General features: G+C 31.4%; 2 protein-coding genes across 5 annotated transcripts in view; one reads left to right on the top strand and one right to left on the bottom strand.

Moving 5' to 3' along the window:
* The first annotated feature begins 423 nt into the window (after positions 1-423).
* LOC100748259 (lysine-specific demethylase 4C) lies at positions 424-9451 on the top strand. Of its 4 annotated transcripts, none has more exons than XM_012388873.3 (11): positions 424-554; positions 1303-2099; positions 2194-2399; positions 2498-2853; positions 3029-5412; positions 5490-5672; positions 6024-6323; positions 6654-6845; positions 6924-7037; positions 7143-7235; positions 7426-9451. In XM_012388873.3, the coding sequence occupies exons 2-11, from the start codon at positions 1323-1325 to the stop codon at positions 7522-7524; spliced, it is 4704 nt and encodes a 1567-aa protein (XP_012244296.1). In that variant the 5' UTR covers positions 424-554; positions 1303-1322; the 3' UTR covers positions 7525-9451. The 4 variants fall into 4 exon arrangements, with proteins under 4 accessions (XP_012244296.1, XP_012244297.1, XP_012244298.1 ...); XM_012388874.3 differs by having other exon boundaries at positions 425-554; positions 1306-2099; XM_012388875.3 differs by having other exon boundaries at positions 431-529.
* Positions 9452-10052: 601 nt separating this feature from the next.
* LOC100748016 (ATP-binding cassette sub-family G member 1) overlaps positions 10053-15481 on the bottom strand; it is a 35311-nt gene continuing 29882 nt past the window's right edge. Inside the window, exons 7-10 of the mRNA XM_003491655.4 lie at positions 15088-15207; positions 14238-14498; positions 12045-12301; positions 10053-11495 (exon numbers count right to left, since the gene is read on the bottom strand). Coding sequence (XP_003491703.1) covers positions 11157-11495; positions 12045-12301; positions 14238-14498; positions 15088-15207 — 977 coding nt within the window. The 3' untranslated portion in view covers positions 10053-11156. The remainder of the gene's footprint in view (positions 11496-12044; positions 12302-14237; positions 14499-15087; positions 15208-15481) is intronic.

The following is a 15481-nucleotide window of genomic DNA, read 5'->3' as shown; positions in this document are numbered from 1 at the left end:
ATCGAAGCACTATATACACATGTCAAAGATATGAAACAGAACTATAACTTTATTGTAAATGTATATAAAATTTGTAACTGTACATATTCAATAAATTGTGATAAACATTGAAAATTACCTTTTTTCTATTTCTACAATTATAAACATTAATAAACCAATATGTTTTAATGAGATATTTCGTTTCCATTATTACAAAGTATAATACATTTATTAATTTCCAACATTTCTAACGCTGTCATTTATATCTATAATTTAAAAACATCCACAGAAAGAATAAATATATCGTTTTGAATGTATTTAATACAAAATTTGTGTGAAAATTTCGATAAAGCTTTACGTACGTGACAAAATGCAAAAATTCAAATTTCCCGCTTGGCGCGCATGCGCTGTTATTCTAGCGTCCCAAACTTATAGAGCAGTGAATGCCATCTTTATTAGTTGCATGAGACGCGCGGGGCATAGCGGTTGATGTGTCAAATAGTGAAATCCACCACAATATTTGGATGAACATGGTGTTTATACAGAAAAGATGATTTTTAACGTCCAATTTTGATGTAAGTAGCACATCGTGTTTAACGACGCTATAAAAAGATCGTACAACCTAGAAACACGTTGATTTGTGTCGGTCAATATACATATCTGCCAACACGAGATTTCGTGAACACAGCTATCCTTAGGTGAAAATCCCTTTTTAAGAATCAAACATATGATACAAATCATTAACATAAGTTACTTTTTGGTGTTTAATGATGTATCAATCCATTTCCTGAAAACTAACAGAAAGTCGTAGAGAAGTTATTTTAAGAAGAATTTCTTGACAATAGATACCATCCATTTTGTTTATGCATCTCCGGCACGTATCGTCTCAAAAATATAGTACTTCGTTTTTTACTTCTCGTTTTTGAATGTTGTTGTTTGCGAAAACATCAATGAACAGAAAAGATTCATAACATTTTCCCGTACTTGTAGTACTATGTTAGTCTGTTTTGTAAATGTTTGTTTATTGTTAAATAACCGGAACGTACGTCCCGAAACTGTTTTGGTTTTATGTTTATATGTCATGATTCTTACAGTTTTATTTATACAATACATTTATGATTCAGGTTTTTGCAAATTTCTGAATGAATTATTTGGAAGATTACATCATATATTTTGTCTATAATAATACATATTTATGAGTAGCCATAATATATTTTGTATGTTTTAGTTTAATATTTAATACTAATATAAAAGCTTTAATTGAATCAACTAATTCGAAAAATGTCATAAAATATAAAAGATTCACATTTTTTTCCTTTTCAGTAGAATAAATTGAGGAAAAAATGGTTAGCAATATCTCACGGGGAACTCCCCGTATCCAAGTCTTTAGACCCACATACGAAGAGTTCAAAGATTTTACCAAGTATGTGGAATACATGGAAAGCAGAGGAGCTCATAAGGCTGGCTTGGCGAAAGTAATTCCTCCGGTTGAGTGGATCCCAAGAAAAAGAGGCTATAACTTGGATGATATGGATCTCACAATTCCTGCACCAATTTGCCAGGTAGTAACTGGCAAACAAGGTCTATATCAGCAAATTAACATACAGAAGAAATCAATGACTGTTAAAGAATATAGGAAATTGGCTAACTCTGAACGGTATAATACTCCTCGTCACTTTGATTACGAAGATTTAGAGAGGAAGTACTGGAAGAATATAACATATGTTGCACCTATATATGGGGCAGATGTATCTGGCTCGTTAACCGATCCAGATGTGAAAGAGTGGAATATTAATCATTTGGGAACAATACTTGATTATGTGAATAAAGATTATGGTATATCTATCGATGGTGTTAATACAGCATACTTGTATTTTGGGATGTGGAAAACTACATTTGCCTGGCATACAGAGGATATGGATTTGTATTCGATAAATTATTTACATTTTGGAGCTCCAAAAACATGGTATGCTATACCACCAGAACATGGCAGACGATTAGAGAGACTAGCTAGTTTTTACTTCCCATCAAGTTATCAAAGTTGTCGGGCTTTTCTACGTCATAAAATGTCTCTCATTTCTCCCCAAATATTGAAGCAACATTCTATTCCATACAATAAAGTAAGTTTTAATTATTTATGTACCCTAAAAATTGTTTAGAATAGTTAGTATAGAGATAAAAATTAGACTTAACATCTTTCTTTTCATCTTTTAGATAACGCAAGAAGCTGGAGAAATTATGATCACTTTCCCTTATGGATACCATGCGGGTTTCAATCATGGATTCAACTGCGCTGAATCCACGAATTTCGCTGCACCACGATGGGTAGAATATGGTAAAAGGGCTATACAATGTACCTGTAGTAAAGATATGGTTAAGATATCTATGGACACATTCGTGAAACGTTTCCAACCAGAAAGGTAGGAACAAGTTTTTACAAAAAAAGTCAAGTAAAATCTATAGATTTTGCCATCTTTAAGAGAGATTAAGAAAATTAATTTGGTATGATATATTATAGGTATGAATTATGGTTACGCGGAGAAGATATAGGTCCTCATCCTGAAGATCCTAAACAAACAGCCGCACCTATGCCTTCTCAAATGGATCTTCTATGTAGTAATAGTAGCAATGGTCAATTACCACAAAGTTACTTGAACGCTGCTCCAAAAAATAAACGACACACTATACATAAAAAGAAGAATATAATGGCAACAAATCCGGATGTTGACATGGAAGAATTAGTAAACCGTTCTGATATTCCACCAGATGTTAAGAAAGTGTTACAAGATTTAGAATTGGAAGAAGCATATGATCAACCAGACGAACAACAGTTGGAAGTTTTAGAAGATATATGGCTGAAAGCAGGAGAAATGGGTAAAAGACCTATCCTATTTATTATGATCGAGTCTTTTGGTCTCAATATATGTTCATGTTTGTCTATTAAATTCTTATGTATATATAGAAAATATTGATTATTTTCTTTTAATCTATTTTAATTTTCTTCTGATCTCATCCTTTTACTTAATTTAATAAATAACTTCTTTGGTAGATGTAGATGAGGCTTCTGTATACGATGACGGTTACAATCGTAAAAAGAGTAGAAAAAGGAAGAAAAGGAATACGGATAAAAATAAATCAAAGTCCAAGAAAGATTACAACAAAAGTATTACTGATGAAGTTACAGTAAAGACTGAAATAAAAGAGGAAGTAGACGAAAGCTATAACTTCTTGCCTCCTGCGGAGCAAAGTGCTCAATTAGAAAGCGACGTAGTTCCAGGTAGTTCCAACGTCATTATAACAAGTGACGATATCGTTGGAAGCATAAAAATGGAAGAAGAATCTGACTTTTCGGACACCACTGATAAACCAGTGAAAAAGAAGAAAAAACATTCGAAGTGTGGAGAGCCAAAGAAGATTAAATCAAAGAACATAAATAAAACTAAACGTAAAAATTTGAATGTGTCTATTTTCGATACCAACGAGCCTTTGGATGTGTCTGACGCCGACGTACAGCGGAAACTTATGGCTATGCCAAGTCTTAATTTACACAAATCCTCAACAATTAATAAAGAAACCACTAACCATATATCAGGAACGACGACTTTTGCTGATAACGATACTAATATGAGTCCCAAAGAGAAGAATGTTATAAATATTACAAATAGCAGTCAAGTTGCAATTCCTACATATAGAGATACAAAAGAAATGGAGATTTTAGAAGATGATGTGGAACAGCAAGTAAATTTGTATGCGAAGAGTACAAAAAAAGATAGCATAGTTACAATAAAGCCATCATTTTCTAAGCAAATTCCATTGAAGAATATTTCTTTGGATCAAGTGAAAGCTGCTAACAAAATTGACAAAGCTGTGGAATCTGAATTCATCAGTGGGGATACTCAAATCACTATACAAGAAACGAAACCTGGCATTTACACCAGCTGTAAAAGTGTAGGAACGATTATAAGTGAAAGGTCGATACTTAATTACTCGAAAAAAGACATCATAAAAGCTCCTAGGTTGAGTGTGCTGAAATCAGCATATAATATACCAGCGACCGAAGTATCTCCAAAGGTTAGCACTGAGAAATCTATTGGAGCAGAGAGCGATACTCATGTACCACCCAAAAGCATAGTAATTTCACCAAAGAGTTGGCCTATCGCCAAATCACAAGAACCTAAACTCTCGGGACCAAGCATAATGTTTTTAAACACTAATTTCTCTAAGCCACCGATTTTACAGAAGGAAACATCTCAAGAAGTAGGGAACGGAACGAAACGCGTGAAAGTTTCAAAATCTGTAACTCCATGCGCCATTCAGATACCACGATTGGAAGGTATTTTTACTAAAAATACAATTTTGGCACAACCATTAGGAAAAAGATCTTCTACGGATACATCGAAAATGATAGCAACCAAATTTTGGCAACCGTCTACTAGTAATAACAGCGTGTTCTTCTTGAAGGATATAAGAGACGACAAGCAAGTTCATTCAACAGTTACGAACGCAGAAATACCTGAAGTCTCTGTTTCGTCTTCCCCGTTAAATTTATCGGGCAACAATACGTTCTTTTTGACCACAACTTCAAAATGCACAAACATTGCATTAAATTCTCAGCCCTCGATGATGATCGATTTTAACAAAAAATATTTACAGACCACTACTTCCGTTCCAAGTACGGCTAGTTCCTTCGTGAAGATTATACCAAAATCGCAAGATCAGTTATTTATAAAAAAGCCAATTAATCAAAAGGAAGAAATCTGTAACAAGATCTTTAAGAGCACAGGTACAATTGTTAGCAATGTAAAGACCGTATCGACGCAAGTGGACAGTTCATTGGAAGTTATTAGCAAAAATATAAATATCACGACATTAGATACTGGTACACAGTACACTACAAATCATTCCAGCACGGACTTACAAGATTCTCAAAAATCAATTACTGTTTCACCCTCGCAACAGGAGGAACAATTTTCAAACGTAAAAGTAGTCGATGATCAACTGCAACCTCAGAATATAGAAAAGAGTTTGGAGAGTACCAATTCACTACCATTGAAGCAGTTAACGAGTTCGAGACGGAAATTAAAAGAAAAATTGAAGAAAGCAACCACTAGAAAAAAAGAATCCACTGAGATGAAAATGGTTGCAGCAACGTCGAATTTGGAGGAGTCAAATATAGTTACGTGCTCTGTGGATCAATCACCTTTGGTGTCTCATCGTGTATCAATGGTACCAGGACATATATCGGACATGTTGTATCCTACCGTTCCAAATAATGATTTACTAAAAGCATTCAATGATTATTGGAGTGCTCAAATATCTCACTGTGCCATTTGCGCACCGTTTACCTCAAGTTGTAATGGACATGGCAGGTTAATGCCACCAGACTGGAAATATTGTAAGCCCACCGTTTTACCAGAGAGTTCACCGATATGGGTAGGTAGAATTTCTCTTCATTTGACAATACAAATACCTAGAAGAAATATTATAGAAACGTTTTTTTTTTTTTTTAGGTATCTGCGAATATATTCGTTGCCAACTCAAAAGAACAAATGGTTGAACCGGAAAATGATAAGATTTTACGTTGTAGAGAGTGTCATGTCACGGTTCATGCCTCCTGTTATGGAATCACTGTTTTACCTACAGATTTACGAAATTGGGCTTGCGATAAGTGCAAAGCTGGTAAAACACAAGTGGTGCGTATCTGTGGAATTTCCATTTTGTATAGGTAGACTATGGTTACAGTCAACGATTTTTAATTACTGTTCCATGCGATGTCCATAGGTATTCCATGAATTTTTAAAACATGCAATGCCTTACTATTTGGCTAGAATCACTGACCTCATTTCCTTTAGATTGTCAAATAAAAAACTGACTAAAACAATAGCTGTCCGGCATGAATGCTCTGTCTTCAATCTGCAAATATATACTGCAAAATTTTAGTAATTAATTTATGTATGATAAAAAATGTTGAAAATCGCTGGGGATAACCATAGTCTTGTTTCTGTTCTTAACAAACTTTCTAATTACTTTTCACCATTACGTAGATGTGTTGTTTGTGTCCTATGCGGGGAGGAGCTCTTAAGCGAACCAGCGATGGTAATTGGGCACATATACTATGCGCTCTTTTATTACCTGGAGTCACTTTTAAGGATGCTATAAATAAGGACCCCATTAACGTATTGACTATCAAACCAGATAATGTTAAACAACAGTGTTGTTATTGTGGGCAAAAGGATGGCGCATGTCTTAAATGTAGTCACTGTAGCAATCTGTTTCATCCGTCTTGTGGTCTCGTCTCTGGCGCTACGTTTACGATTCCCGTATACAATTCACCTGAACTTCAGGTATATACATCACAGAGAATAAGGGTATAATATATATAATATATAAACAATATACAGTAGAACTATATTTATTTGAATTTGTTGGGGGACAAATAATTTATATAATTAGAGTTCATATAATACGAGCTCATCAATTTTCCTCATGATCTATAATTTTTCGTTTACATAATAGAAGCTCACGTTTACATAAGTAAATTCAACTACCAAAAGTTCAGTTAATCGGTCATTACATAAAATTTCGTTCCAATAAATAGAGTTCTACTAGTATATATGTGTAAAAATCAAATATATGTGAAACTATGTTGAAATTATAATGGGGGTTATGTATAGGTAACGTGTGACGGACATGACGATGGAAAAGAAAAAATACCACCGCTTCGACAAGGAGAAACTGTTTGGGCAAAGCATCGAAATACACGATATTATAAGGCCAAAGTAGATTCCATACACGATACTTTATTTTATATGGTGACGTTCAATGATGATAGTTTCAGCGATGATTTATATCCATCAGATATTATGGTAAGTTCTTATTGTACACTCTAATTTCATTTTCTATATGAATTTTATCTTAAAGTAGAATTTTATTCTTCTTTACAGAATTACGATCCTGGAAATCCACCACAACAAGGAGCTGCAGTTGTTGTGAAGTGGACAGATGGCAACATGTATAATGGTATTTTCGAAGGTACAAATCACCGGATTATGTATACTGTAAGTAATTCATAATTCTAAAAAAAAGTATCGTAATATTAATTTTTATTAGTAACATTTTTAAATCTTATCATTATATGATATTATTAACGTTTTTAATTTTAGGTGATTTTTGAGGATGGTTCCCAACTTCCATTGAAGCGAAACGACATATACAGCTTACAGGAAGATATGCCAAAAAGAGTTCGGTCACGTTTGGTGAGTTTAGTGACAAACTAATTTATTCCGCCGTGAATACTCTGGTAGGATTTTTAGAAATAGGATTCTTTTTTTATACGATTCACCTGACTTTTTTTTATTTCTGTCGTTTTATGTTTTATCTATAATTTTATTCCTTTATCACAAACTTATGTTGACTTTTTATTGTTTCGATTGATTTTTATTGAAGTCTGTTGCGACCGAAATGAAGCACCGGTATCATCTGTATGGCACGGAGGATGAATCGGAGGCGCAAAGAAAGGTGAAACAGTCGAAACATTGTGATTAGAACGAAAAATTATATACGATTCGTTGTAAATAATCAATAGAGACAAATAATCAATTTATTGTACATACCATATACGAAACAATTGTACCTAATCATTTGGTCTTTTCTAAACGTATACGTTGTTAAGAACAGACCAAATTTGATAAATTTTTACTTTTCTTCATTTTCGTCTCGTTATCTCATTTCTCTTCGTTTTATTCTTTCTTTCTGTTTCGTTTCGCTGTTTTTTTAATGTCTCCCTTATTTTTAAGTATGCCATAGTTTATTGATTGGATTCGTTGTAATAAAAATTAATAAATTATACTCCAATATTGTCGAATGAAAAAGAAGTTCAATATTGATGTTACAATATCTCTTCGAGAAAAGAAAGATATTAAGGAAACCACAGTGTTACAAATTACACCTCCCTTCGACACGTTTCATTCATTCATGGCTATAATTAAAGCAGCTTCGTTTTTAACTATTTATCACGTAACTAGTATAACTAGTAACGAACTAATACAAATTCAGAATTTGTTACGCAAAATGAAAAGAAAGCATAGTGTTTTTTCTTGTTCTCTTGTATTTACACGCAGTTAGAATGATTTATTGTATTCGACAGATTATTAAAGACAGGATGATGTCATTCAGCGAATTCTTAAGGATTAAAGAAGAAATAATAAATTTTATGCTATATACTTCTGTATATATTTGCAGAATATGAATAGAATTGAAAAGTTTTTAAGCGGCGAGTCTCGTATAAAATCTCGTAATTGAAAAAGAATTTTTTACTTTGTTTTATGGATAGAAGTAATCGAAAATTGAATATTTCAGAGATTTGCATTGCATATATCTTGGTAAAGATCATGTTAAATTGTAATGCGTCACTAAATGCGTGTGTAGAACTGTATTTAAAGGCGTTCATTATAATAAACCACTGTTAGAAGGGTTCAGTAGTTATTTGCGAATATATGTTTAATGTATAGTTCCTTTTGTATTTTGTCATGTCATATTTATTCTGTAAAATTTTTATAAATAACAAATGTGTATGATATATGATATATAAATTATCATACTGAAAAATATAACAAATTACCCCTAAAAATTCAGTGTGCGATGTATTTCCTTAAAGTACAATTTTTACATAAGATGTTTACGAATACATAATCCTTGATTCATTCACGTTATAGAAATTAATAATGTATTTCTGTTGATTACAGAAATGTTTAACGAATTAAAAATATAACTAAAAATTTTTAAAATTTTTCTGTGACGACTATTGATCCCTTTAACGTGGCAAGTCATGTTAATTATCTTTTTTGCTTTAGAAGAGTATCATTAATAAATCACAGTACTTGATTGTGTGTGTTCATTATAAGATTGTTCAATAAACATTTATAACACGGAAGAGTGTATTATCGCCATGAAAATCTATTTTTATTTTTTATTCACGTGAAAAGCATGCTATCGATACTCTTGCATCGTTTTAGTATGTTTTCTTATGACGGTATGTTTTTTTTATGTTTTTCTTGTATGTTTTGTTTGATTGTATCATGTTCTTAATATAGTGAACACTACACACAACAGTAATCATAAGATATATCTGTATGTATATTTGTAGAAGAAATTCGTTATGGAGTTGTTGGTATTCACATGATCTCTTGAAATTCGTTTCCTGTAGAGATTTCATTTAACTCTGAAAACAAAGATATGTGCGTGCGCCCGCGTGAGACGAGCTATAGTTTTGTCTTAAACTTACGTAATTTATGCGAAAGGAAATCATCACTTTTCCCCTGATCACTTTATGATATCAATTAAGATAGATTAGGGGAAATGTATTAGTGTTTTATCTGTATATGATATTAATGCAAGAAAAAAAATTAATAATGTATCCGAGTATAGAAACAGATTGGATACACAACGTAAAATAAAAACTAAATATATAAAATAGCCCTTTTTCTTTCTACATCACTATTAGTTTTTCTTTTTAACATAAAAAAAATGCAGATTTCGATTGTAACATTTTGTTTAATTCTGTTTATCTCCACTTGCTATGAGGAAAAGTTCAGACATTTTTTTATTGTAATGTAAATGTAAATAAGTAAGATAAGTATTGTTGTAGAAGTTAATGAATAATAGACAGAACCTATTCATAAACAGTTTTATTTCTTATTGTATAATATCATATATAAATTAATAACTTATCCTTCCGCAAGTAAAGATATTTATACAAATAATAAATACAGTATAGGAGTGTTGAAATAGTGAAAAATATAATTGAAACTTCCGATTTCAATATTGATACAGATCAAATATTTTGTAATAGGAATATATTTTTCAATAAACATCTAAAATTGTCACGGTTCATTCTTACGAATTAATTCTAGATTTTTAATTTACATAAAATTACATTTACACACTGCTATTTATGTAAAGTTATGGAAATGTCTAACAAATATATCACAGAAAATAGTTACATCTGTTATAATAAAAATGGAAAAAAAGACGTGACGTTTTCTGAGGAATTAATCCAACAATTTTTCTAGTCCGCTATAAGCAAAATAAGCACACGATAACTTTTTGAGACCATCGCCTACTGACTGGAAAATGATATAAACAATGCCCTGATCTTAATATTATAATTTCTATAATGTCATATACTTTTAGTATAACCAAGTGCTTAATTTTTGTTAATGTTCCAATATCACTTTCAATGTTTCAAATTGATAACTTGCTTGATTCTCGATTAATTTTTCAAATTAATCGTATCGTAAACAGTGCAATAATTACACCTAACATAGACCGTCGATTTTATTTTTAATCGTAGCATATAAATAGTATATTGAATGATTTAATATACTATCATCAATAGATCTCGAGTTTTTATGCAAATTTATACTTTTATGAATACAAGAAATAAAATCTAATATAATTTATTTCATCTACTGAATATTACGATGAGTACTATATTTTAAATATTTATGTATTTTTGTATATTGTGTATACATTTCGCATTTTTAAGTTCTGTATGAACGCATAAAAATCTGCAATCTAATTATCAATACCATTAGACTATCAATAACATTGTAATATATGAAAACGTGATAAAAAAATAGAATTTTTTCTTAGCTATTATGTGCATCCTACATTACATTTATGTAACTCTTAAAGGTATTCGAGACTACAGTACATTTTAAAGCTTTCGTGACTCATTTCCTACGAAAGTCTCTGATATAAGAGATCCGATAAAAAAGACGTACAATAAGGTAATAATCCCGGCAATCACGGAGTAATGTGATAATTATTGAATAACGTGTAGCGATACATCTATATTCAGAAACTCTACTTGCTAATAGTACGATTAAGTTCATACATTGCCATCGACAACTAATCCATAATTTTTACACGTTTTCAAATGTTAAGATATCAACACAATTTTTGTACAATTCATAAGTACAGTACAAAAGAATTTACTTCATAAACGTTTAATAGATAATTTCTATAGTTCTTGATACAAAAAATTCAACGTTTTTCGATCCGTTCCTACAAGGCCTTGAAGGAAGTCTTTCAGCGCTATCTTCTATGGTAAAGAAGATCGCATATAATTGGCTGATAACGATATTGAAATATCAAAGATAGAAAATAAGTAGTTCTTATCTTCTGTTAAGCTTGCACCAGAGAGCACTGGCAGTTAATAAATGCATTAAGACGCCGATACCAATAATTAAAATGAGATTGTTCGCGACGCTTATGTTGACTATCTCCATTTCTTTAAGGAATTGTGTTGGTTTCTTATAATGACAATAGAAGTCGTCACATTTCAAGTCCATCCGATCGAAACCGTAGACAGTGTGTAACAGGCTGTGGAAACTAGCGCGAAAGTATGATATATGAAACATCCATCGGAACATCTGTGGCGTATCCATGTATCGAATACAGAACCCGAATACGGAAAATAACACTGCAATTATGGGTCCTGCGAATACCGCGATCTAGGGACATAAAAAGATTGAATATTAAAATCCTCTTTTTAAAAAGAATACCTCTTATATCTTTTACTTTGGTTTTCAGAAATATTGAGAAATTTGCATAATAAAACGATGCATAAGCTATCAATAAAGATTTCCCTTTTTCTTAATATTTATCCAACAATAGCACTCTTAAATATTTCAAGATATTATTGTAAAGATTAATATTGCGTAACGAATTAATCAAACTCAATACATCGTAAATTTTAGGAACTATATTTTAACAAGCTTTGAAAAATCGATAGTCTAGATTTTGCGCATCTATGTGCGCATAACATCCATATACTGCATAAGAAAGAGAGCCTTTTATTCCTCATGGATTATTTATGTGTAATGTAGTTCCAAACAAAAGACATTAGCACAATCAATTAAATATTTTGGAACATCTTATATGGCTTACTGAAAAAACGCGAGAATTGATTGTAATTTTAATAAATATTAAAAAAAAAAAATCTTATATGGCTATTGTCATATTATTAAAATATTTCATATGGCCACTATAATAATACACACCTTCACTGGCGTGGTCGCGCCAATAAAAAAGCCCCATGCTTGAGCTGTTAAACTAGCGGCTATGCTGACAACCATGAAAGAAATTATGCGAGGAGTTTCTATGGGTTGCCCTGTTAACCAGTAACTCACAGTTAAATAGGTCGCTGCACAAGCTGCTTGAAACGGTATTTCGACGAGCAGTAGACTGATATAGTACGGTGCTAGCCCATACCACCGATTAAAGTGTTCCCTGCTGAGTATCCGCATTTCTTGTGGAACTAAAAGTAATTCAAACACTATAAATTCATATCATATTTTGAGTACATATATGCAAGTCTTAAATACAAATTGAAATTATAATTACTTTGATTATATTTTTTACAAACGCAATTAAAAAAATTGGATCTATGCAGAGATTTGTTTCACATGCTAGATATTATAACGAGTATTCTAGTTTGTGTAATTTTGTACATTATGTACATGTTATGATGTTATATTTTATGTATGATACTTGTTATGATTATTCTAAATTGAATTAGTCTCTAATCAAGATTGAAACAAAATAGTCTTTGAACTTCAAAATTCAAATCAGAGAACAATTTATTTTGATGCTTTTATTGCATCGTTTTTGGATATTTTTTTTATCGTTATAGAGATTATAGTAGTTTAGATCGAATCTACCTCGAAACGCTTTCTAAAAAAAAGGCAAAGAAAAAATAAGCGAAGAAGAAGGAAGCATATAAATTGAATAGACTAGGGCAATGGCAACCATTTATGGCTACAATTTAAATAAGCAAGAATATAGTATACGTAGGTAAAACAGGAGTGTCGACACGATCGGGTAACTTCACAAGCAAAAAAGATACATATAGCCGATGGGAGTGAATGGCCACTAGAGATACTGTTAACTCTCCTGTGCATTACGACTTGCGACTTAGCCTAAGATATGATCATACACCATGCTTCCTTGACCTACATTTCCCCTATTGATGGCGCGAAATTATAGCAATGTAAAGGAAGGATCAAACCGTGAAAACTGAACTGCACTATTCCTTCTTCTTCGTTACTATGTAACTCCCTTTTAATAATTATTTAACCCTTTGCACTCTGAATTTTATTTCAATTTCGTTACCAGCAGCTCCCAACGTTTTTAAGTGTTTTATTTGAAATTTACTTTAACTAAAAAATAAGACAATTTAAATAAATAAAGGAAGAAACAAATTCACTTAATAGCAGTTTTATTTACACTATCGTTGTATTTTGTAATTTTTAAGTGTATGATATATCTTGAAACAATTTCCAGGATGCAATCCTACTTTTCTTTCGAATGTTTCACAAAAAAAGATGGGATTGAAAGAATGTCGAGTGGGACTCAACAAAGGAGCTCCTGAGATAAAAACTGATGTCGAGTCACATTCGACACAGGAGTGCAAAGGGTTAATATTATTATATTATTTAGTAATCTAATAATATATTTAACAATAATTAAATTATACTCTCTCGTTCATAACTGAAATGTTAATAGATAAGTAGCTATCTTACTAGTAGAGTTAAATATAATTTTTAAATTCTCCAAAAAGTCATAGTTAATATTAGGAAAAAATTGAGTAATTTCAGAATTTGGTTCCTCTAAATATTTTGGTTAATGAGAAAGGTGAAGTTCCAATTTTATAAAGTTCAGTTATACATACTATACTAATCTTCCAAGAGAAGAACGATTAGTGTTAAATTTTTCACGATGTCGGCGTTCATAAAGCTGTTAAATATGCAGGGGGCAAATTTTAAAAAAACCTGTTATATATATGGAAATGAAATTACAGGTACTTTGAGAAAAAGGAAAGAAACAAAGTACTTAATATATACAAATTAGTATAGCTATTGATCATTGATTTAAAAAAAAAGAAATACAGAGAAACGGCTCTTGAGAAAGAGATTGGTAAGTAGTTTAGGGGAGAAAGTTTCCTAGTTCTTAATCCCACTATTATATTATACATATATGTGTATACATTTTAGTGTATCATATACTTACTTAGTATAAATTTTATAAGTAAAATGTTCATATGTTTATGCACAACTGAAGAAATTTGACTTTAGGACTGAAACCCAGGCTTTATTTCAGTAAAAAGAATGAAACACTTAAAACTTCTCTGTCAAATTTAAGATTTTAATAATAATAAAAGTTTAGAATAGTAATTCAATGTAGTGAATACTCACAGGCAAGTGTGACGGCCATTTTACCCGTGTAAACGAGTAGTAGTAACGATCCATACAGGTAAACGTAATTAGCAAGGACACCGTTCGCTCTGTAACCGCTTCCCATGTACAGATAGCCGAAGATTATTCCAATTAACAGGTGACACAACAATCGTACTACCAATAATGTGTAGTCTCTTTTGAGGCAAAGTAATTGTCTCTTATAAAGTAGGTAACATTGTGCGATGAATCCTGCAGGTGTTGGTGGTTCATTTGCGCTTTCTATGTTAACAAAACGAAGTAATAACATAATAAATCGGCGGGGCTGTAAAATTAAACGAATTATGGGGTTACGAATGGACATTGATTAAGGACCAAACAATACGTAGTTTATCATAATATTATAAATATTATAATTCAATTTCTTGTGATTCTAATGTTATAAATATTTAAATAATTCCGTACTATTATAGAATCTAGGTTTCTTGGAAGAAATATATATCGACGAAAAACTATCACACGAATTTTTACAATTCTCTTTCATAACCACAATGTAAAGAAAAAAGAATTAGATATGTAATGTAAATTGACTGAAAAGTACTTAAACACAATATTGTGTTAACGCACGAATTTTTAGAATTCTCTTTCATAGCCACAATGTAAAGAAAAAAGAATTAGATATGTAATGTAAATTGACTGGAAAGTACTTAAACGCAATATTGTGTTAACCCAGTGTTTGCTCTGAGTGAGTTAACTTTCATACATATGTACAGTTATAGTAGAAGAAACTTCATAGATATGTACAGTTATAGTAAGTGGAAAATATGAGAATATAAAAAGATATAGGTGAGTAAGGAAATGTTACAACTACCTTCTAACTGTGATTTCATCGCGTAAGTAACGGCCTTATTGTCATCTTTAGACACTGTTTCCACAGCAGCTGCTAATTTGTCCACAGTAACGCCGTAATCTCCGATCGCTACTTCTAAAACTGTAACAATAAACGTGTGCACAGTTGTATTACAATTTTATTATCATCGCAAAATTGTGAATGAATAACGTCTATTCAAGGCCAATAGGATTCTCAGTACATATATTATCAGAATTCATTATGTAAAATATTAGAAATATTACAGAAATAACAGATAAATATTATTTAAAAAGGTGAAAAATAAAGTAAATAATAAAATATCAAAATTGTAAAAAGAGAAATAAACACGATAATAAAATCAATAATTAATAAAAAAGAGATCCATAATGCCATC

This window comes from Bombus impatiens, unplaced genomic scaffold (assembly GCF_000188095.3).
Source record: "Bombus impatiens unplaced genomic scaffold, BIMP_2.2 scf_0582, whole genome shotgun sequence".
NCBI classification, from domain to species: domain Eukaryota; kingdom Metazoa; phylum Arthropoda; class Insecta; order Hymenoptera; family Apidae; genus Bombus; species Bombus impatiens.
Note: the sequence above shows the minus strand (reverse complement) of the source record. Positions and strands in the feature narration are given on the sequence as shown.

Bases quoted from the DNA above. Each gene is read 5' to 3' on its own strand.
- LOC100748259 (XM_012388873.3), top strand. From the start codon at position 1,323: ATGGTTAGCAATATCTCACGGGGAACTCCCCGTATCCAAGTCTTTAGA. The intron at 2,100-2,193 runs GTAAGTTTTAAT...TTCATCTTTTAG, and splicing joins ATTCTATTCCATACAATAAA to ATAACGCAAGAAGCTGGAGA. The intron at 7,236-7,425 runs GTGAGTTTAGTG...TTTTTATTGAAG, and splicing joins AAAGAGTTCGGTCACGTTTG to TCTGTTGCGACCGAAATGAA.